General features: G+C 38.0%; 1 protein-coding gene across 1 annotated transcript in view; it reads right to left on the bottom strand.

The window, feature by feature from the left end:
- Nucleotides 1–18,879, bottom strand: part of susd2 (sushi domain containing 2) — a 30,844-nt gene extending 11,965 nt beyond the window's left edge. Inside the window, exons 1-13 of the mRNA XM_084114115.1 lie at nt 18,394–18,879; nt 18,040–18,238; nt 16,606–16,754; nt 16,084–16,251; nt 9,940–10,114; nt 8,914–9,115; nt 7,720–7,805; nt 6,269–6,537; nt 5,623–5,766; nt 5,382–5,540; nt 4,454–4,702; nt 3,388–3,666; nt 2,041–2,217 (exon numbers count right to left, since the gene is read on the bottom strand). Coding sequence (XP_083970241.1) covers nt 2,041–2,217; nt 3,388–3,666; nt 4,454–4,702; nt 5,382–5,540; nt 5,623–5,766; nt 6,269–6,537; nt 7,720–7,805; nt 8,914–9,115; nt 9,940–10,114; nt 16,084–16,251; nt 16,606–16,754; nt 18,040–18,238; nt 18,394–18,475 — 2,338 coding nt within the window. The 5' untranslated portion in view covers nt 18,476–18,879. The remainder of the gene's footprint in view (nt 1–2,040; nt 2,218–3,387; nt 3,667–4,453; nt 4,703–5,381; nt 5,541–5,622; nt 5,767–6,268; nt 6,538–7,719; nt 7,806–8,913; nt 9,116–9,939; nt 10,115–16,083; nt 16,252–16,605; nt 16,755–18,039; nt 18,239–18,393) is intronic.
- Between the last annotated feature and the right edge of the window lie 5,858 nt (nt 18,880–24,737).

Below are 24,737 nucleotides of genomic sequence, written 5' to 3' on the forward strand. Positions count from 1 at the left end.
AAACAGGTAGGAAAATAGAGTGGAAGACAAGTAAAAAGAGAGAGATGTAGTGAGAATTAACTGGTACAAAGGAAGGAGAGACAGGTAGGGAGAGAGAGAAACAAGTAGAAAGTCAGCGAGATAGAAAAGAGACCGTTAAAGATGAGAGAAAGACAGGAAGGAATAGAGAGAATGAGACAGGTAAACAGGAAAAAAAGACATGTACAAAGGGATAGATAGGTAAAGAATAGACAGACAGGTAAAGAGAGAGAGAGAGAGAGAGAGAGAGAGAGAGAGAGATGTACAAAGAGAGACAGTTGAAGAGAAGAGAAAGACAAAGGAATAAAGAGAATGAGACGGGTAAAGTGTAATGAAAAACATGTAATGAGGAGATTGGACAAGGAAGAGAGAGGGAGAAACAGACAGCGAAAGTGAGACATGTGGGACTGACAAAAACAGCCCTAAATAACCTGTTAAATTCAGTGTCAGTGCCAAAAGTTTGATAAAACCCTGCATGCATTACCGTCCTGCCTGACCGCAGCAGTGTGAGAGCGGTGCCGTCTGTGAGCGCACATATATCTAGAACATTTCCTGATGATAAATAATGATCTGTTCAGCTGTGTGAGATGTCAACGGGCGCAGGATGGCCTGCAGTAATAAAAGAGCGCCACACAAACCATAAAGTGATGAAAACCCTTTATCTGAAAGTTTCAGAGTTCACAAATATGATTACCAAGCTGATAATAAACTCGGCGATCATAAATCAATAAAGCAGATAACGGCTGCGTTATTGATTTAGAAAGTGTACTTGTATGCAATGTACTTTTACTACCAGCAAATAAACGGCAAACATTGACCAATATCAAGTTTGACAAACTACAAGCTTCAAAGCATTGCTGAACGCCATTAGTACCACATTTATTTTTTTGTTTATGCGAATTTCCCCCCAATTTGAATTACCAAACATGTTTTCAATAGTGTGCATTAAGTAAATTGAGTGCAAGATTATTTGGATCGCAGGCCTGATGTGTTTTCTAAAGCGGGTTGTTGCTTTGTTTTGGCTTCTCAGTTATCCAACGAACCCCCAGAAAGGCCAGAGAGCCAGCGGGGGATGAATTCTCAACAGCTGTGGAGCAGATAAACCATTCATGTGTTTGATGGAGAGAGTCCAGATCCGATTCTAAACAGATCCATCCTGTAGATGCCTATCGAAAGGAAGTATGCCGTTCCGCTCTAATGAGACAGACGGGTCAAAAGTTAACAAGCGTAAGTACATCCAGGTCGGTCAGTATGACTGCTGCGCTCTCTGTCTGTCTGTCTGCATGACTGACGGATCAATGGACCGGTCCGTCTGAAGAGAGACGTCTCTTTAGAGACCTAAAAAGACTGTGGAGGGATGAGACACTGGGTATACACTACCGTTCAAAAGTTTGGGGTCAGTAAGACTATTTTTAAAGAAATGAATACTTTTATTCAGCAAGGATGCATTCAATTGATCAAAGGTAACCATAAAGACATTTATACTCTTACAAAAGCTTTCTATTTTAAATAAATGCTGTTCTTTTGAACTTTACACATTGATAATGGTTAGAAATGTTATTTGAGCAAAATCAGCATGTTAGAATGATTTCTGAAGGATCATGTGACACTGAAGACTGGAAAATTCAGCATTGCCATCACAGGAATAAATTACATTTAAAATAGAATACTTTATTTTTTCAATTGTAATAATAAAAACAATATTACGTTTTTTTACTGTATTTTTCAGCCTTGGTGAGCATAAGAGACTTCTTTCAAAGGCTCTTGCAGTCCCCAAACTTTTGAATGGTAGTATATCCAAAGATTGGACAGCAATTGTTTCAGTGAGATGTCTAAGATCGCCCGTAATGGAGTAAGGAGGAAAAACTAAAAGCTAGAATTATCTGCTACAGCCTTCAAAGAATTACCACGCAAGGATGTGAACTTTGTAAAGGGAAACACTGCCATCTAGTGGTTTGGAACGACTTGTGGGTGAGTAAATGATAACGTCATTTTTATTTTCCCTTGTCCGCTTTGACCTACCAGCCACACAGTGCGTATCTTGTCCAGACCACACGCCGTCCCCTTGACAGGTGCGTTCCTGGGACCCATAGAGATGGTATCCATTGTTACACGAGAACGTGACCGTTGCCCCCTCCAGGTACAAGGTTCCTTCCTTCTGACCATTGTTAGGTGGTGACAGCCAACCACAGGATTGCACTGAGATCACAAAGTCACAGCCATTACAAAATCATAAAAATATATTATACAGATAATAGTCAGATCATGTACAGGTCTCTAATGCTTTATAACTGAGCAATGGTCAGGTGTCACATTTTTAATAGTGTGCTGCTTTATTTTAATTCGCAACTGAAGTTCAATGAACAGCTAAATGTAATTGTGATATCGCCATATAATGCTGGCCTTGGTCTTTAACCTCGTAACAAAAGATAAATGCATAACAAATGACAAGACTTCTATGAGCATGTTTAAAAAAAATAGCACTAATACAAATTTCAGTTGACAACAGTAAACACCTTTTAGAAGATAATCATTAATAAAATTAAATAATTAAGCAAAATGAAATAAAATCATTCAGCAAAAGTATTAAAAAAATTATAATAATAATTCAGCAAAATGCCTATTGTAAAATTAAGCAATTAGCTACAAAAGGCTTTAGTTAAAGCAATTTTACCCTGGTTTGGTTAGGCTTAATGCACATAAAATAGGTACTACTACTACTGTTATTATTATTATTATTACTAATAAATAATAACAATAACAATAAACAATAGAAAACGTAAAATTGACTAAAAAAATAGCAAAATGCCAGTGTGTTTTAAAATTAAGTAATTACCCTCAAAAGGCTGAAGTTACACTCATTTTAACATGGTTTGTTAATCTTAATGCAAAGAAATAAAAATTAATATAATATTAATAATATTAATCAGTATATACTACTATGACCAATAATAATAATAAATATTTAGCAAAATCCCTGCATGTTGTATAATTTAGCAATTAGCAAAAAAAGGCTGTAGTTACAGCAATCGTACCGAGGTTTTGTCAGGCTTTATGCAAATAAATAAAATACAATATTAATAATATTAATAAGCAATACTGTTGATAATAAAAATTAATAATAGATCTATTATCTATGCTTGATTGGGCATTTCATTAACTATCAACTTTATAGTGCCAACTGACAAGCAACATAGCAACTTAATGTAGAAATAACTGATGCATGAATACATAATTGATGAGTGGGTTTATCGATTATGTTAAAGCAGCTTTAAACACGGCTCATCCGTGTTATTAACATTCCTGCAAAAATCGAAATAGTTTGAATTGGAAGCTTCTTCAGAATCGGTTCCTTGTGTTCCCACTCACCTGGTTCCAGAGCTTTCTTGGTGGACGTATGACTCCGGTAGGACAGTAGAGTGGCATTGCCTTGTTGCAGACTGCGCATGCTCAGTGCATCATATTTACAGAAGGAAGCCCCCTCTCCTGCACATAGGTTCAGCGTTGGCTCCAGCAGGGGATCCTCGAGGTCTTCAGTCACGGAAAAGTTAGGGATGAATGACGGATCGTGCTTTGGGGCATAATAATATTCATTCAGGAGTTGGGTTGAGTCGTATGTAAACAGTGAAGTCTCATTCGTAATGGCCCCTGGTGAAGAAAAACACATGGTATTTTGTTAGGGGGAAAAAAGGTGGCAAAAAATTTCAACTATAGCTTGAAACTTTGGAAATAACTTCATGTTTCATTATGACTGATCTTCCCATGTTTGTAATGAGAATGGTTTATAAATCTGTTGCCAAAAAAGAGAAGCATTTCTAAAGAGAAGTTTCACTGCAGTTTTCCGACAAAATAAAAGCTCTACGGTTAACTTGTAAAAGCAAAGAAAAAACCTCCATATATATTAGTATTGTAATTGTACTGTTGTTATATAAAATAATGATTATAATAACTATTATTATTATTATTACTATTTTATAAATTGAAATTATTATTATGGAATACTTTACTATATGATACAGTTATGAGACCGTTTGATTAAATTTGTTAGAACAAAACAATCTTTTGCATTGCTTTTAACATCACATATGTATTTTGAAAGCCACATGTAATGCATGGATTAGTCATGGAATAAATATGAAATGGCTTTGAATTAGCAAACTAGCTTTACAACAGATGAAGCATTTCTTAAATAGTGTGACGGAATGGCATCCTCCCCTTATTGTCAGCGCCACCCCGCCACCCTTCGCCAGGTTCCCGACAGGACTGGTGTGAAAGAGAGGAGGGGCGCTCATCAGCTCATGTAGCCTCATCAGATGACGAGTAGTATAAATTAGAAATTTCAGTTTCAATCAATATCATTGCAAATTCATCATTGACTATACTGGCAGGTAAATTGAGTAAAGTAGTGTGAAAGTGAAGTGAAATGGCTACTCACAGCCAGCACAATATGAGAATATGTCCTGTGCACTGCTATTGGAAGGGATGATCAGGCCATTACTAGAGGTGAATTCATCCTCAGGGTCGTCGTTCATTGTACCGAGGAGACCCATGGTGTGGTTATGTAAGTCATGGGGCAGTAGAACAGTAAGGGTCATGACCCCTTCACCTGCTCTGACCTCTACTCCTGTCCCCGATGGAAACATCACCGTCACATTAGTGGGTTTAGGGGAAAAAACAAAAACACCTGGAACGACAGAAAAAAACAGACAACAGAGACTGTAAAATAGACCAGGAGGAAACAGATGCATCATATATGCAAACTAGAAACACAAATACAGTCGATGGCAGCATGTCAATATTTACTGAGAACAGACGGCCTATAAAATTAATCTGCCAAGCATAACGGACTATGATTTTTCATCTTGTACATCTGCTGTAAGGTGTTTTTTTTTTTCTTCAAAATTTGAATTAACAGAAAGCGTGGATGTCAATGATTACATTAAGACATTATGCCAACTTAAACTCACTACTCACTCTGCTCAAGTAGAATAAATGATATAATAAATAAATTATATATTTACAAATAATTGGAAGATGGAAGCATTTTTGTTCCATTGTTGATGGCTAATTAAAAATTGCCAATTTCATGCTCATTTATTTCACAATAATTATGCATTTTACAAAAACACATTATCATTACAATTTCAAATAACTGTTTTCTGCTTTAATATACTTTATAATGTAATTGGCAAATTGTGATGGCAAAGCTGAATTTTCAGCAGCCATTACTCCAGTCTTCAGTGTCATGATCCACATGAAATCATTCTAATACTGTATGCTGATTGGGTGTTTCTTCTATTTTGTGCTTTTGATAAACTGCTAAGCTAAAGCTGTCTTTGAGAGGATAAATAAGCTGGTCTTACCCTTAAGGTCGATCCATATTTGCTCTGAAAAGGAAAGCACCTGTTGGTTCATTAAGACCTGGAGCTCATCTTCTTGATCTCCGAGACGCACCTCGATGACATCAGAGTCTTTCTCCCTCATGGCCACTGAACAGAGTCGTGTTGCCTTAACCACAGAACCTGAAAGGACAGTTTTCGTGGCCGACTCAATGTAAGATGTCTGATTCAATCCATCCTTAATACAGGATATTATAGAACTCACCATTCTCTAATTTCATTGGTTCAGTCCTGCCTTGCACAGACAGCTCATAGACTGAAGAGTGAACCAGATTGTACTCTCCTTTCCCATTGAAGGTGAAAGTCACGCCATCGAATGTCATGAAGTGAGGGTCACCAAGGACAGCAGCTAAATGTGGAAAAGACCAACATTTGCACACAAATCTAAAGATTTAGAGCAGTGGCCTATCAGATTCGACAAGTTTGCATTTGGTTGCATCTGGTTCACGACATTTCTAGATCAAACCGCAATCTTCTTCCTATAATTTACTACTATTACTGTCAAAAAGTGGCAAAAATGTAAATACTATTACTACTGCTCCTACTACTACTAATAATAATAAAGTAAAAAAAAAAAAAAAAAAACATTAACCCCATTTCACAGACAAGGCTTAAACCTAGTCCCAGACTAAAATGCATGTTTGAGCTGTTTTAACTAAAAGCAACTTGCACTGACACTGATGTCAGTGTCATTGCTTTGTCTCAAGATTCACACCATGTTTTTTTCTAAGACATGTTTATAAAAGCTACTTAAATGTCCTTATTAAACTAAGGCCTAATCCCATCTTAATATAAGCCCTGTCTGTGAAACCAGGCCTAAATAAAACAATGAAACAAAATATTTTCATTACCTGCTCTAGGAGGACGATATGCTCTGCAGTCACTGGACGGGCGGTGGGTGAAGTAGTATTCGCAGTTGTCTGACCACAGGCAGCAGTAGTAAAAACTAATGACATCATACTTCCAGTGTGAGAATGCTGGAACTCTAGGAGGCTTCTTGTACGGCGGCTCCCCCCAGTCGTGCCCTCGATCAGGGGTGCTGCCACCAATAGAATCCCCCGTGAGCATCTGCGCTCCAGTGCTGTCATAGCAACACTGCTGACCGGCACCATACGCAGGACTGCAAGAAATCAATACATCTACAGGCTAAATATAAGACATTGTATAAGATGTATTCTAAATATAAGATGTATTTTTACATGAATGAGAACGTAAAATTATCTACAGTGTGTTTCTGTTACTGTGTAATTTCCCCACATGCAGCTTTGATATCAGTATAAGATAATATTAAAATTAGATTAATATATTGGGCAATATTGACATTTACAGAATGTACTTGCAACCTCATAATGTGCATTTTCTGTTTTAAAATATTTGTTTTACCCCCCTGAAAAAAAAAGAAAAAAAGAGGTTGTTGATTGTGGCCTGTGGAATGTTGGTCCACTCCTCTTCAATGGCTGTGCGAAGTTGCTGGATATTGGCAGGACCTGGAACACGCTGTTGTATACGCCGATCCAGAGCATCCCAAACACATTCATTCATGCTGACTGCAGGAATGTCCACCAGAGCTGTTGCCCGTGAATTGAATGTTCATTTCTCTACCATAAGCCGTCTCTAAAGGCGTTTCAGAGAATTTGGCAGTACATCCAACCGGCCTCACAACCGCAGACCACATGTAACCACACCAGCCCAGGACCTCCACATCCAGCGTCTTCACATCCAAGATCGTCTGAGACAGGCCACCCGGACAGCTGCTGTTTGCATAACCAAAGAATTTCTGCACAAACTGTCAGAAACCGTCTCAGGGAAGTTCATCTGCATGCTCGTCGTCCTCATCAGGGTCTCGACCTGACTACATTCCAGGTCCTGCCAATATCCAGCAACTTCGCACAGCCATTTAAGAGGAGTGGACCAACATTCCACAGGCCACAATCAACAACCTGTTTTTTTACAGTAATACAGTAAAACTGCACATTTTAGAGTGGTCTTTTATTGTGGCCAGCCTAAGGCACACCTGTGCAATAATCATGCTGTCTAATCAGCACCTTGATATGCCACACCTGTGAGGTGGATGGATTATCTCGGCAAAGGAGAAGTGCTCACTAACACAGATTTAGACAGATTTGTGAACAATATTTGAGAGAAATAGGCCTTTTGTGTACATAGAAAAAGTCTTAGATCTTTGAGTTCAGCTCATGAAAAATGAAAACAAAAGTTTTGCGTTTATAATTTTGTTCAGTGTATATATATAATCCATATATTTAATCAACTAATTGAAAAATTCTGATTAGTGTCATATTACCTGCCCTGTATGGCTCTGACGCAGTGAACTGAACCTGGATGGTAAGTGCAGATACTACCTGCCTCGATATCACAGCCATAATCAGTCTGAAAAATAAACATGCACAACTCATCAAAAGGAGCTCGAGTATAGACACTTTAATAAATATAGATTAAGCAAATTTCAATAAAGCCATTTTACCCCATTTATCTATGATTACAAAGGCCTGAAACTGTAATTGGTGAAGTATTCAAAATTCTTCTGGTGTTGTAACCTTAAAGGGATAAATTAAAATTAGCCCATGATTTACTCACCCTGAAGCCATCCTAAGTGTATATGACTTTCTTCTTTCAGACGAATACAATCGGAGTTATATAAAAAAATGTCCTGGCTCTTCCAAGCTTTATAATGGCAGTGAATGGCCGGTTTCTGTTTTGAAGTCCATAAAAGTGCATTCATCCATGATAAAAGTGCTCCACACGGCTCAGGAGGGTTAATAAAGGCCTTCTGAAGCAAAGCGATGCGTTTGTGTATTTAAAACTTTATTGAATAAAATAACTAGCTTCCGACAGGCAGCCGTATGCATCGATTTACGCCGAAAGATTAACACCCCCCCCCCCCCCCCCCCCCTGACGCGACGCATGACGTATTGACGAACGTGGGAGTGGATAGAGCAAACCAAAACACCAGTCACGAATTAGAAGTCTAAAACGAGAATTTTAAAGAGAAATGTCGGAGGAGCTTGAGTTTGTTGAGCAGCCCTATTTGTTTGAACTGTGAGAGGCGTCAAAGCTTACGCTACTCCTACGTCATACATCGTCAAGTGTTACTCTTTTGGCATAGGTCGACTTGCGTACGGCCGTCTGCCGGAAGCTAGTTATTTTAGTCGATAAAGTTTTAAATATGGATATTTTTCTTACATAGATGCATCGTTTGCTTCCGAAGGACTTTATTAACCCCCCAGAGCCGTTTCAAACACTTTTATCATGGATGGATGCACTTTTATGGATTTCAAAACAGAAACTGGCCATTCACTGCCATTATAAAGCTTGGAAGAGCCAGGACATTTTTTAATACAACTCTGATTGTAGTCGTCTGAAAGAAGAATGTCATATACACCTAGGATGGCTTGAGGGTGAGTAAATCATGGGCTAATTTTCATTTTTGGGTGAACTATCCCTTTAATATCAGATAAAGTTTTTTCTCTGGACTCACATGAAATCTGCCGGTGTCAGCACGAGCCTGAGCCAGCGTGCAGGGGCAGTCAGTGATCTCTGTAAGGAAGTTGGGCATTGCTTTCTCTTCTTTATCCCAATTAATGCACTTTTCCAGGGCCCAGCCTGTAGAGTCCTTCCTGAACGCCTCCTCTAGATGCCAGGCGACTGCATGCGCCCCACTCCACAGGGCGTTAACATCTCTGCACAAAACAAGTATGTCTTTATTCAATGGAACCATTCAATTTTCTGTATGTACACATCACAAATAAATGATGATATTATTGTCCCCATTATTAATCAAATAAGGAAATCAACTGGTTTTCACCACAGTGCTTATATAAAATGCTGTGAACAGTTTTTTACAATTGCTAGGACCCATTTCTCCATTTCCAATTTTTTTCAAAACTCTTCACACAGTTCTTCTAATCTTGGAACAGCAGTTAATTTTACATTCAAAATGCACCAACACTACCAAAACACTCACACATACATGTCTTAAATCAAGCCATTCTTCCAAAAAGAAAGAAAAAAAAACAAGCAAAGGTTGTGACCCATCCAACCCTTTTTCACTCATAAAACAATTACCTAAAAAACTAAATCAAAAAATGTAAATAAGTCTCTTATGCTCACCAAGGCTGCATTTATTTAATCAAAAATACAGTAAAAACAGTAACATTGTAAAATATTATTCCAAATTAAAAGAACTGTTTTCTAATTGAATATATTTTAAAATGTAATTTATTCCTGTGATGCAAAGCTGAATTTTCAGCATCATTACTCCAGTCTTCAGTGTTACATGATCCTTCAGAAATCATTCTAATAAGCTGATTTTCTGCTCAGGAAACATTTCTTATTTTTATTATAAATGTTTGAAGTTTGAATGGTCTCATTGTTTCCAAAAAAATGTTAAGCATCAAAAACTGTTTTTAACAATTGCAAAATTAGCAGTTTCTCTGAATGTATTATTTAGCGATTGTAAAAATCTGTAATACAAATACTTATATGAACTGCTAAAGGTTCTTACTGGGCTCCGTCTTGTTTAGAGCTGGGGCTGACCCGCATGCTCCCTAGGTCCCAGAGGGAGTATGGTTTTTGTGCGATCAGTGGGGTGAAACTGAAAACTCCACTGTTGGGAACATCTCTGCCCACAGTGTACAGATACTTCCACTCTGCCTCCCAGTTAGCAGAATATGCCTCTCCTGTTAGTTTATCATAAAAATAATAATGTTAGTTAATCCTAATAAATCTATCTCAAATCAAATCAAATCAAGTATATTTGTATAGCGCTTTTTACAATACAGATTGTATCAAAGCAGCTTCACAGTATTAAAATAAAATAATACAACAAAGTTTGTTTCTAGTGGAATTTATTGATTGATAGAATAAAATTAAATATCCCCAAATATCCCCAACTGAGCAAGCCAAAGGCAACAGTGGCAAGGAACCGAAAAACTCCATCAAGTGACCTAATGGTGTCCTAAAACTCCATCAGGTGACCTAATGGAGAAAAAAAAACCTTGGGAGAACCCAGGCTCAGTCGGGGGCCAGTTCTCCTCTGGCATTTATGAACTAGAGGCCGGATTGTAGTTTGAAACTGTGAGATTAACAATATTATATGAATGCCTGGCTGAAAAGATGCGTCTTTAATCTAGTTTTAAACTGGGAGAGTGAGTCCGAGTAACGAACAGTATCAGGAAGGCTATTCCAGAGTTTTGGAGCCAAATGTGAAAATGCTCTCCCTCCTTTGGTTGATCTGGATATCCTAGGTATGACCAAAAGCCTCGAATTTATTGATCTTAAAGAGCGCGATGGATTATAGGGTGATAGAAGATCCGTTAAATAGACTGGAGCTAAGCCGTTTAGGGCTTTATAAGTCAGTAGCAATACCTTATAATTAATACGGAACTTTATAGGTAGCCAATGTAGTGATGATAAAATCGGTGTTATATGATCATATTTTCTTGATCTAGTAAGAACTCTAGCGGCTGCATTTTGGACTAACTGTAGCTTGTTTATTGAGGATGCAGGACAACCGGCTAATAAAGCATTACAGTAATCTAGTCTCGAGGTCATGAATGCATGAACTAACTTTTCTGCATCAGAAACTGATAGCATATTACGTAGCTTAGCAATGTTTCTAAGGTGGAAAAAGGCAGTTTTTGTAACATACGAAATATGATTTTCAAAAGACAGGTTACAATCGAGTATAACACCCAGGTCTTTTACTGTAGAGGATAAAGTAACAGGACATCCTACAATGTCAAAGTTGTATTGTGAGAGGTTCTGTGGGCGGTTTTTTGAACCGATAAGTATTACCTCTGTCTTGTCTGGATTTAATAAAAGAAAATTACGCGTCATCCAATCTTTTATATCTTTAACACACTCTGTCAATTTGGATAAATTAGCGTTTTCATCCGGCCGTGATGAAATATATATTTGAGTGTCATCAGCATAACAATGGAAACTAATTCCATGTTTCCTTATAATATTTCCAAGTGGCATCATATATATTGAGAATAACAGAGGGCCTAACACAGATCCCTGCGGCACTCCATAGTTTACTGGAGTTATGATCGATTTTTCTCCATTTAAATAGACAAAATGGTAGCGGTCAGATAAGTATGATCTAAACCAGCTTAATGCTTGTCCTTGAACACCAGTATAATTTTGAAGTCGATCTAAGAGTATTGTATGATCTATAGTATCGAACGCAGCACTTAGATCAAGTAAAACTAGTATTGAGATACAGCCTTGGTCAGAAGCTAAGAGTAAATCATTTGTGATTTTAACGAGCGCAGTTTCAGTGCTATGATGCGGCCTGAATCCAGACTGAAACTTTTCATAGATATCATTTTCTTGCAAGAAAGAGCCCAGTTGAGCGGACACAACTTTTTCTAGTATTTTAGACATAAAAGGTAGATTTGAAATGGGTCTATAATTTGCTAGATTATTATGATCTAATTGTGGTTTCTTAATGAGAGGTTTTATAACTGCCAGTTTAAATGTTCTTGGAACATGACCTAAAGATAAAGACGAGTTAATAATATTGAGGAGACCACCTTCCACTACAGGTAACACTTCCTTCAGTAGTTTAGTTGGTATAGGATCTAATAAACATGTTGTTGTTTTAGATGAAGTGATAAGTTTATTTAACTCTTTTTGTTCTATAGTTGTAAAGCACTGTAATTGTTCTTGCGGGGGGGAAATTGAGGCTGAATTATAAGGCGCGATTGAGGATTGAACATTTACAATTGTGGTTCTGATGTTTTCTATTTTCTCAGTGAAGAAGTTCATGAAATCATTACTACTAAACTGTAACGGGATATTTTGTTCGGGTGACGTCTGTTTATTTGTTAGTCTAGCCACGGTGTTAAATAAAAACCTAGGATTGTTTTGGTTGTTTTCTATTAGTTTGCGGAGATGCTCAGCCCTGGCCGCTTTTAGGGCCTTTTTATAACGTGACATACTGTCTTTCCACGCGATTCTAAAGACCTCTAAATTAGTTTGTTTCCATTTACGCTCTAAATTACGGGTTTCTCTCTTTAGAACATGCGTAGTATTATTGTACCATGGTGCTTTAATTTTCTCTGTAACCTTTTTTAATCTAACGGGTGCAACAACATCCAATGTTCTAGAGAGAATGGTGCTCATAGTGCTAGTTAGTTCTTCTAGTTCATCTGTTTGTTTGGGTTCAGGCAGCAGCTGAGACAGATCAGACAAGCAACTCGAGAAATTATCTATGGTGGATGGAAGGATTGTTCTGCCTGGTCGAAAACGCGGCGCCGCATGACATATTACAGCAGTACGTAATATGCAAGTTACCAAGTAATGGTCAGTGACATCATCACTTTGTGGAATGATATCTATATCGGTTGGATCGGTTCCATATGATATAATTAAATCGAGTGTGTGATTAAGACGATGAGTTGGTCCGGTGACGTTTTGCTTGACCCCAAAGGAATTTAATAAATCTATAAACGCAGCCCCTAACGCATCATTTGGATTATCTACGTGTATGTTAAAATCTCCAACAATTAATGCTTTATCTACATTGACCAATAGATCTGAGAGAAAATCTGCAAACTCTTTTAGGAAATTAGCGTAAGGCCCAGGCGGTCTATATACAGTAGCCAAGGCTAGAGATAATATGGATTTTTTTCTAACATCTAAGAGCGTAACATTTAGTACAAGTATTTCAAACGAAATAAACTTATAACCCGTTTTCTGAGTAACATTGAGAATATCTCTATAGACCGCTGCAACACCGCCGCCACGACCAATCAGACGGGGTTCGTGCTTATAGGAGTATCCTAATGGAGTAGACTCATTTAGACCGAAATAATCATTAGGTTTAAGCCAAGTTTCAGTAAGGCAAAGTACATCGAAGCTATTATCCGTGACTATTTCATTTACAATAACTGCCTTAGGTGTGAGTGATCTAATGTTTAGAAGACCTAGCTTTAGAAATTGTTTTTGGTTACTAATAGCAACATTTTCTGGTTTAATAACAATTAGATTTTTTCTAGATCCTGCAGTAGATTTATTATTTGATCTCACTAAACGAGGAATAGACACAGTTTCTATGCAATATTCTACACTATTTATATCAGTTAATTTGGTGCAGCAGAGACTATGATTTGAACTTTTGGTTACTAGTCAAAAGTTATTTAACATTTTAGAGATGTTATCTGACAGAAGATCCGATCCGAATCTGCTTGGGTGTAAGCCATCAGCACGGTAAAGCCTAGGACGCTCCCAAAACAGATTCCAATTATTTACAAAGAGCAGTTTCTGCTCATTGCACCATGATATTAACCATTCATTTAGCGCGAATAATCTACTAAACTTTTCATGACCTAGTCGGTACGTGGGAAGCGGTCCTGACACAATGATCGTTATATCAGGCGATGTACTGCGTACCGTATCGATCAGATTCCTGAAGTCTTTCTTCAGAACCTCTGTCTGTCGCAGCCTGATGTCGGCCCCTCCCGCGTGCAGGACCACAGTTCCGACGCGCTCGTTCAGAATCTCGGGAACGTGAGCAGCGATTTCAGAAACACGAGCACCAGGAAAGCAGTGACTATGCACCTTACTTTTATTTAACGTAGCTTGTACGTGTCGAACGATGGAATCACCGATGATCACAGCATCGCGTTCTGTTTCGCGAAGAGGGGAGAAGCGGTTTTGTGTGGATATCTCGAAAACCGGGAGGGTCGGAGAGAGTTTTCTTGGTCTAGACCTGACTCGCGTCTTCCGCTGCGGAAATATCCAGGCTTCGTGGTGGCATGTTGGAGCCGGCGTAAACGAGACCATAGCTGATCGCGGCCTCGACGCTCGTGACCGATGCTGAGTAACGCACGGAGTAGACGAGGTCGGAGTTTGTGTTGATTTGTGTTCATCGGCTCGTGATGTTTCAAGAGCTAACCGCCGGTCTATCAGCTCGGCTTTTCTCACTAAAAGGTCGTGGATCTGTTTTTCAACAGCTTCCAGCTCAGACTGCAACGCGTGTAGCTCAAATGTATCCTCACCTGCACCAAAAGGTAGACTACTTACATCTGATATATTCGCCATTTTAACAGATGGACAGTAAGTTAAGTTAGCAACGACGCTACCAGTGATGCTATCAATATTAATACTAATTTATGGCTTAAGTCTTGGATATAATCCGTCTTTTTAGTGGTACGGGTGTGGAGTAGACGCACGATAGGCGAAAAAAAAATGTTTGTTTATAAATGAGTGCGGAGAAGACGCGTTCAGCCGTGATCCACGGACGTAACCTATAAGAGTATCCAGCGTTGGATCACTAGGCTTGAGACACGTCTGCTCAACAGTCCGCGTTGTAACTATGAGGTGAGGAAAAATAGAAAATGTTCGTTGTAAGTGAGTTTAAAGAGAAATCAAGAATTATAAATCAATCGATGGAGCTCCAAAGACAACAACGCGTTCAGACGCGTTCATCTATCTCCTATAGATAGATCAATTGATAAAATGATAGATAGACTCACAGACAGACAGAGCTACAGAAAGATGGGTGGAAGGATAGATAGAACGATAGAACTAAGTTGACAGAACAATAGATAGTATGAATAGATAGGATAAATAGAACAATAGAATGATAGACAGACAAAACAGTAGTGATAGAAGGATAGAACAATAGATAGAATGATAGAGTGATAGAATTACAGATAGAAAGTTAGAACAATCAATAGGTAGATCGACAGACAGACAGATAGATAAAATGATAGAATGATAGAAAGATTAATAGAACGATAGACAGATAGAACAATAGTGATAGAACGATAGAAAGATAGAACGATAGACAGAAAAACAGTGATAGAAGGATAGATAGAACGATAGACAGACAGAACAATAGTGATAGAACCATAGAACAATAGACAGAACATCAGAACAGATAGATAGATAGATAGATAGATAGATAGATAGATAGAACAATAGTGATAGAACAATAGAACGATAGAGATATAACAATATAACAATAGACAGAACATCAGAACCATAGTGATAGATAGATAGATAGATAGATAGATAGATAGATAGATAGATAGATAGAACAATAGTGATAGAACAATAGAACGATAGAGATAGAATGATAGAACAATAGACAGAACATCAGAACCATAGTGATAGATAGATAGATAGATAAATAGATAGATAGATAGACAAAAATAGTGATAGAACAACGGAACGATAGAAATAGAACGATAGAACAATAGACAGAACATCAGAACAATAGTGATAGATAGATAGATAGATATAGATAGATATACATACATACATACAGAACAATAGTGATAGAATGATAGAACGATAGATTAGAATGATAGACAGACAGACAGATAGAATGATCGATATAATGATAGATAGAACAATAGACAGAAAAATAGTGATAGAGACAGAACATCAGAACAGAGACAGACAGACAGACAGACAGACAGACAGACAGATAGATAGATAGATAGATAGATAGACAGAACGATAGACAAAGACAACAATAGTGATAGAACAACAGAACGATAGAAATAGAACGATAGAACAATAGACAGAACATCAGAACAGATGGATGGATGGATGGATGGATGGATGGATGGATGGATGGATGGATGGATGGATGGATGGATGGATGGATAGATACTCATGATCTACTCACCGGTCTCATTGTAACCCCACAGCTCGATGTTGACTTTCTCTGCATTTATTCTAGATGTGTTCCATATCATCTTTAATTCCCCGCTGACTCCTGTTGTGCCGTAGTACTGCCACTGTGTGGCATTGCCCAGAATAATCTTGTGAGCAGGACCCAGTTTACTGTGATGGACTAATCAGTCAATCTAAGCATTAAAAGCAGCACTGCTACATTAAGACAAATATATTCCAATGAACTTGACTTAATGTCAAATGCCTCAGGAGGTCGGATTACTGATTATTCTAATCAGTACATTATGCAATAAACCATGGGATCATACGGTAACTGATATCAGCTAAGAACAACACTAAAGGAATGTTCTAGAAATGAATGTCCACTAGGTTAACACATAATGTCACAATACTTTCGAAACAGCACAGCACAGCACGCATTTAAATGTGTATTAAGAATGTGCAAATTAGGTCCATTTTGATTGACATTCCCACAAACCTTAGTGTGCAGTGTACTATGAAATGGGTTTGTCACCTGAGAGCCACCTCCCTGCCCTGTCATAGCTGACTCCATCTGTGGACACCTCGAAAGGAACCCAGCCCGACTCGTAGAGCAGCGGAGAGATACAGTGACCCACACCGCTCTCATCCACATAGCCCTCCGTCAAAATCTCAGAGTTGAACCTGTCAAGCATACTCTGTTTAACACTGCACTGTATTTACAGCACTGATCGTATCTGATTGACTAACAGATATTAATTTAGTATGCGCTTTTATCAGAGCCACTGAAGAATACAAAACAGCAATTCACCCTACGGGGGCAGTAACATGAGAACACGTCCATCTTATCTCATTCAGCCAAATAACCATTTTTAATTAGTTTGCTCTTGAGGATTTGGGAGGAACAAAATCAAGACTAAACACATTTGGAATTTTGGACAACCTTCAGCCAAAAATTCCTTAATGTCAGAACATCATGATTGCTGAACACTGTGCATTAGCATTCTGTTCATTCATAGCAAGTATATTACTATATAATATGACTTATATATTAAATCAGTGTTATTTTAGTATCAGTGAGATACTATTATAGTTTATTAATAGTTTGAATTTGTTTTTATATTTTCCGGTTTCATTTAAAGTTAATATTTTAGTAATTTTGTTGTATGTTTTAGACATTTTTATAATATGTCTATATAGTTTTTGTTATTTTAGTACATCAGGGTAAGAAATATTGCCTTGGCAGCTGAAAAAAAATAAGTTGAATTTTTTTATATTTTATTTCAAGTAATGAAATGTATATATTTATGTATATATATGTATATGTATATATATATATATATATATATATATATATATATATATATATATATTGCAATAATTATTTGAGTACTGCATTAATTGGTTTGTTTCTAATGTAGGAACACAAAATGCAAAGGCAACCACAATAACATTATCATTTTTGTATATAATAAAGAATTGCTTTTATATATATATGCAATAATTATTTGAATACTGCATTAATTGGTTTGTTTCTAATGTAGGAACACAAAATGCAAAGGCAACCCCAATAACATTATCATTTTTGTATATAATAAAGAATTGCTATATGAGTAACATAGAGCCCATGAATTCTTAAGGAAACCTGGAATATTTCATCCAAAATTTTTAATTAATTATTTACCTCTCATTTTGTTCAAAACCCATGACTTACATTGATTTCTATGATCCATTCATTCTGAAATTTCAGTATTTTGTCCTTCTCTCAAAGCTATCATATGCATTGGGAATATTTAGAAGCTAAGAAGTGTGTTGTCTTTGCGTGTGTCTGTGTGTTTCACAGAACAAAGTAATTCATTTTTGGATGAAACTGTGTTATGACAGATTAAAATTGTAGAAATATCTGCAGTGTTTATAAACAGTTGGTTTGTGGCTTCAGAGAACATTAACAAATCCGTGGCTCTCTTACCTGCAAGTGAGGTTAATGTTCTGCTCAAATGTAATGTTGAGCATTTTAAAGTCTGTGCCTCCCAGCAGAGATCCGGAGTGTGGTTCGATGTCAAGGCAAAACTGTTTATAATCTGCACAGCACTCCTTCAGAGATTCACATGTTGTGTGACAGGAGCATGTGTTAAACTTCTGACCACAGCTTCTGGCACATGACTGAGCTGCGAATCAAGCAGAGACACATTGCTGCAATTGCTCCACAAATTTGGCATTGCATTGCATTCTCAAGAAGACGGAATAACATGTTTCTTCAAAGCCTAACAATAGTAACAACACTTGATTATTACTCCAGTAACAACATGAATGAGGAGCTTACCTGCAGTCCTGGATAACAGCTGAAGAAACAGCACTAGTATGAACATACAGAGATGGATTGTGTCCTTATATTTGCACAACATTGTTTCTGGCTGCTGGAATAACCCGAGATGTTTTTAATATCAATTTAAGTCGTCGTATTCAAACACAGTATAAACGTGTGTGTCTGTGTGTTGGTCTCTCAGTCATGACATTGTGACAAAGGTCTCTCTCTCTCTCTCTCTCTCTCTCTCTCTCTCTCTCTCTCTCTCTCTCTAAACGTACCTTGTAACTGTTTAACAGTCAAGGACTCGCTACAGCAGAGAAGAGGCAATAAATGAAAGTCCTGGCACAAGAAATATGCATATATCAATTACTTCTTGTAATGCTGCTATCTGTGCAATGCATTATCATTGCACGTTCACATTTAATGGAATTATAAAGTTTTGAACTTGTAGGCTACCTCTCGTGCAACAGCTTTAGGACTTGGGACACACCAGTCGGGAGTGTGTGAGATGTGACGATAACGGGAATGTCCCAAAATAAAGCTTCAAAATCAAAGTCCTTTTAAACAAGTAAATAAATAAATGTACTTATTTATTTGAATAAAATCATCTTTCTGCGCATCACTCGACTCCTGGCATGATTCACAGCGCCACTGAAGCGACTCCCTCTGAATTATGATTCACATCATTAGAAGTCAGGGGGTATTATTAGCCTATTATCATCCTTCAGTTGACGAAATGTTGAAGGAATCTTCGAATTAAGTTGTAATATTGTAAACTACTTAACTCTTTTCTGAAGGGTGTTTTATCCACTGAAGAGCTCGACGGCTTGTCAATATATTGTGAGGGTAAACAAACACACTTCAGCATACAGAGCTGAGATAGGCTATGGCCCATTTCCGCCACATTGAGTAAAAAAATAAAGATTCTTTAAGGCATAATAAAGAGAAACTTTCTCGTAATAATGACTTAACATCTTAAAATAATGAGAAACTTTCTCATAATAATTATGTCCCATTATTGACTGTCAGCAACAGCAGTGGCCCGAAGATCAACCAAGAATGGTTCGAGGCGTCATTTGACAGCTGGACAGTACTTCTGGTTCAGAGACAGAGCATGACTATAGTAGACATACAGGAAAAGGAGGGAAAAGGGTTGTCAGGGTACGCCACAAATTGTCAGAGTCTGTTGCAATGAATTTCTCGCATCAGCTTAAAATGCCACAAGTTTGTATGTTTTGTGTGTTTGTGTGTTGGAGGGAGGGAGGGGGTAATTACAGGTACAGGGTAATTAATGGTGTTTAAAAATGTTAATTAGTATATAAGTTAAAAGTATTATTTAGTATTTATCAATTCTGTGCCATGAATTCTTGTTAACAATAGCAACGGCACATAAAACTCATTTCTTGCATCCTTTTAAAGTTTACTTTTTTTGTAATTGTGAATTGTATGTAATGTTGCTTTTTATGTACCCATAAAAGGCAAACACATGTGTAATAAAAAAAATGATTATGTATATATATATATATATATATATATATATATATATATATATATATATATATATATATATATATATATACATACACTTTTCTCATTGTTAAGATCTTTTTTGGTTTAAAAAAAAATAATTATATGTATAATAATTATATATATATATATATATATATATATATATATATATATATATATATATATATATATATATATATATATATATATAAATTATTATACATATAATTTTTTTTTTTTAAACCAAAAAAGAGCTTAACAATGTCATGATATATAGTTGTACATTCTGTGTAACTTTTAATTTTGGATAGGCTACACACTTCCCTTTTGTATTTTGGATTTCAGCGATGTGAGGCCAATCAGCGCTTTGATAGAGTTGACCAATGAAATCGAGCCATAGACGCGAGTCATCGCTGCGGGGCGTGGTTTTCGGTTAAGGGGCGTGGTTTGCGCTTAACCGGTTTGGGGGGAAAAATCACGCGTGCCAGAGCCGTTAAATATGATGTTTGTTTTGTGAACTTTTAAAATGTTTTTCAACGGCTCTGACTCGTGCTTGCCAGAAGCGTCCAACTCCAATCTGACATGACAATGCAAAACAACTAAAAGGAAGGTTTCCCTCACGGCCTATGAAATCGCTGAAACTGTATGTAACATACTGATATATTTTAGTGCTTTTGAACTGCAATTACAACAAAAAGGTTTAGCAAGGTTTGTTTATCCACAAAACCATCCGGGAACCGTGTTTCTCAAGGTGTCATCTTGCCCAACAGGTTGGAGATCTTCTTTCAAATAATAACCCTAACGCTTGCCAAAATATGTCATAGCTGATAACTTTGCGACGTTGTTTGCGATAATATAATGAATTTGTACTGTAGTAATTTTCATTTATTATTATTTTCCGACAAATCATCATTTAGTGAAATTGTCTATAGCCTAATATTTCTATTTTACCAGGGATTGAACGAATCAGAGATGGAAAGTCCTCGTATTGGTGTGGTGAGAGAGTCTATGCTGCATCGTTTTCCATTAATTAAGGTCAGGACTGATGTTGATGGATTTGACTACAGTGAACTAACTCTATGACTCCTGTGTACAGGACCAAACTTAAAAAAAGCAAACCGGAAAAGAAAATGATCAGAATGTGGTCGAATGAAAGTGTAACGTTAGAACAACTGAAAGCCTGTTTCGATTGGACAAATTGGGAAATTTTTGATGAAGGCTCACTTGATGAAAGAACTACAGTGTTAAATGATTATATTAACTTCTGTGTGGAGCTGAACATACCTACTAAAGAGATTAAAGTTTATCCAAATAATAAACCATATGTGACTAAAGGTATTAAAGAAATGATAAATGTGCGGAAAGTAGCTAAGGCACTTAAACAAACTAGCCTGGCTAACGTCAGACCTCTTTCTCATTGAGACGTGGTCTGGGAACCACATGTTCATTTTCTCGTATTTGAGGTTTACGAATGCCCAGAGCCGTTTATTGGGCGCTACGAATGTCTATCAAATGCGCATGTACGTAGCTCATAGCCAATCGTTTCAATCATACCAGATGACATGTAGAGCGACAGAAATTCGACGAGGAAGACGACGAAATAAACTTGCGTTCTAAACTACTTAGAACACCATCTAAGGCTGCATCGAAAGGTAACTTCGCGTCTGATGCCATGTTGGATCCATAGATATAAACAAACTGCTTCAGTGTGTCGTATAGACGACGTCATCGTCTTGCTGCTCCCTCCCCGTTCTGTGATTGGTTCCCTCTTTGAGGGGAAAATCTGGTCCATGGTGTCCAGGCTGCCTAGCAGCGTGAATAAAATCGCGCTGCGCGCAAGGCAGCATGGGGAAGCCCAGGCTATAAACAAACAGAAAGAAAGTTAGACTCTCAGGGTCAGCGCTAAGCTAATCTCAGCAGCTCAAGCGAAATCCTAAAAGCACACATGAGCAAGAGAGACACAAAAGGACGGTGAAATTAAAGCACGGGTGCCTGAATGGACTGAAGGGGTCTCCTTAGTAAGAGATGATTATGTCCCCCTGTTCTCTGTCTCTTTTAGCCTGTGCAAATAATCTGCTCCCGCTGACCCTCGTGTAGCCTCTCTTGAAGCCGCCCTATTCTCATGCCGGCCTCTGGTTCATTCAGCAGGTCCATGCTTGGTTAATGAAATATAGAATATAGAGACAGATCACAATATAGAGACAGATCACCAGTAAATGACAATATAAAAGGAGCTTTTGCTTAACATAATCCTTCGCCCGACTTGTCTTTTCTGTTGTCCCCTTCTCTTTCAGCCCTTTTATTGTGACTGAAAGGCCCAATAATGTTTTGAGGGGTCTGATTAGCCGTTTTATGCCAGCGGTCAACACGTTCCTTTAGGCATCTCTAAGTGATCTCCTCAAAACAATCTGCAGATTAAAATTGCGAAGGGGATTAAATGGCTGGCCGAGAAGCCTGGTGGCACTTACTCAAAAGATTGGCGCTTTTAAGAAACGTTTGATACGTTTCAGCTGATATGTTAACTAGAGGTTGGGTGTCTGTGAGTTAAAAAGGACAAAAACGATTTAGGATCTCTCAATTTGGTCGTACTTAGGGATTCGCCATAAAAAAAGAGAGCCGAGTTTGGCAGTTGTATTTGCTTTCTGGAGGGATTTACTTGCCCAGCATGATTGGTGGGGGTCCAGTGACAAATATCTTTTAAATCCATTTTTCAATGTAGACTATTCAAAGCTCAGAATGAAGGATTGGGGTTTTTAAGCAAGAATTAAGTCTTTAGAACACAGCAAACACACAGAGATCTCCAGAGATGATGACAGACTCACCATGCTAATTTGTTTCTCCTTCCAAAAATCGCATACGGCAGCATGAGGAGAACCGCCGACATTAATGTGACTCTGTGACTGACACATGAGCACACCTCCCTCATGTTCCATCAAAGATACGTGCTTCTGGAAAGCTCAGGCACCATATTCCACAGATCACTTTTGATACATCCGGTTGTCACCTTTGCTGTGGTTTGATTCTCAATTTTCCACCTTTTCGAAGCTAAGCTGCTCTTAAAACCAGGCTTTGAGCTGTTTAACAGAGCTCAGAGAAAAATACTGGGCTTTTCTTTTGCCCCACGAGAGAATCTTTTTGAGTAGATGATGATAGGGGGTAAATCCCCCTACACACACATGGCAGGATAAGTGTTGCCTTTTTCAACTCTTTAGCTGTCAATCATCTTACAGTTATGACTCTGGAGTAGGGCTGTAGTACTCGAGTCCGGTCTTGGACTCGAGTCCGGACTCGAGACCGCTTTTCTATGGTCTCGGACTTGTCTCGGACTCGCTGGTATTCGGACTCGGACTTGTCTCGGTCTCGGCCACTGGTCTTGCCAAATATGGCTTTTGGTCTCGACCGAGTCCAGGTTTCTTTATTATGTTCCCAGTAATCACACATACGTCGCCGCGATATTAATACAATATATTATTGGAGGGAAAGTGAAACACTGGCCACCTAATAAGTATTTCGGCTCTTTTTCGTGAGCCGGCTCGTTTCACTCAGCTCACTGAAAGAGCCGGCTCTTTTGACTAACAAGCTCTTTAAAAAATAAATGTTTAAATAAACTCGCTGAAAGTCCACCGCTAGTGCAACGTGAATATTCACATTTTTAATTGTCCATAACAACCCGAAAACTAGCCTGCTTGCCTTGCACATCTAATTAATGGGCAAAGTTTTCCGACTTTTTTTCTTACCTTTCTTTCTTTGCCTATTCCATGAGTGGTAGGCGCAATGACTGGCTGTTTTAAAATATAGCTAATATCGAAACAAAATAACCCAGCTCATAACTTGCAGGTTTGCTTAGTGGCAAACTTTTTTCATTTGATTGCTTCAGCCGCCACCCGCCCGAATTTAATTAAAATATTATTTTTCGTCACGTTATCCGCCCGATCCGCGGTTTATCTGCATCTCTTGTGTGTGTGTGTGTGTGTGAGTTGTCTCGGTCTTCCCTCATGCAGTTTAATTGGTTGACATCGCGTGTATGATTGACAGGAACAGAATGTAAGGCTGATCAGACAGTCGAAACGAATGTGTTAGGCCTAGGCTATATAATTTTTTTGTTTTTTTTTGTTCTTTGAATTAGTCAATTATTTTAAATAAAATTAAAATTATTCATTATTTCATTATTACATAATGATTTAATTTCTATAGGCTAGCCTATATTTTTTAGCAGACTTTTTTTTTTCCTGTCCTGGACTCGGTCTTGACTCGGACTCGAACCTTTTTGGACTCGGTCTTGACTCGGACTCGAACCTCTTTGGACTCGGTCTTGACTTGGACTCGACAAAGGTGGTCTTGACTACAGCCCTACTCTGAGTCTGGAGACATAAATCATACTTTACATTAACTGACTGGACTACATTTGTTACAGGGAAATACCTTATATGGGTTTGTATCCTGTTGTGACGTTGTTGGTCCCGGTTTGCGGGCAGTTGTTGTTATGGCGTACGCTAAATAAAGACGCATATGGACTCAGCTCCTGTCTGCTTATTAGATACAGAAACATGGTGTCAGAAGTACACACTCGATCCTGAACATGGCTTTAAACAGTATTCCTGCCCCTGAGGGCATGCGGATGTCAGGGGACATATCCAAAAATTGGGACAATTTCAGGGCGGAATTCGAGGACTATGAACTAGCTACTGGGCTTATCGAGAAGCCCAAAGAGGTGAGAGCGGCCGCACTGCGGCGATTAATGGGTAATGAATGTCGGCATATCTACAGTCATAACATTGTGTTGAGCGAGGAACAAATGAAGGACCCGAAAGCCATACTGGATGCGTTGGGGGACTACTTCAAGCCTGCGA

The sequence above is a fragment of the Abramis brama genome (assembly GCF_963993115.1).
Source record: "Abramis brama genome assembly, chromosome: 5".
Lineage (NCBI taxonomy): Eukaryota > Metazoa > Chordata > Actinopteri > Cypriniformes > Leuciscidae > Abramis > Abramis brama.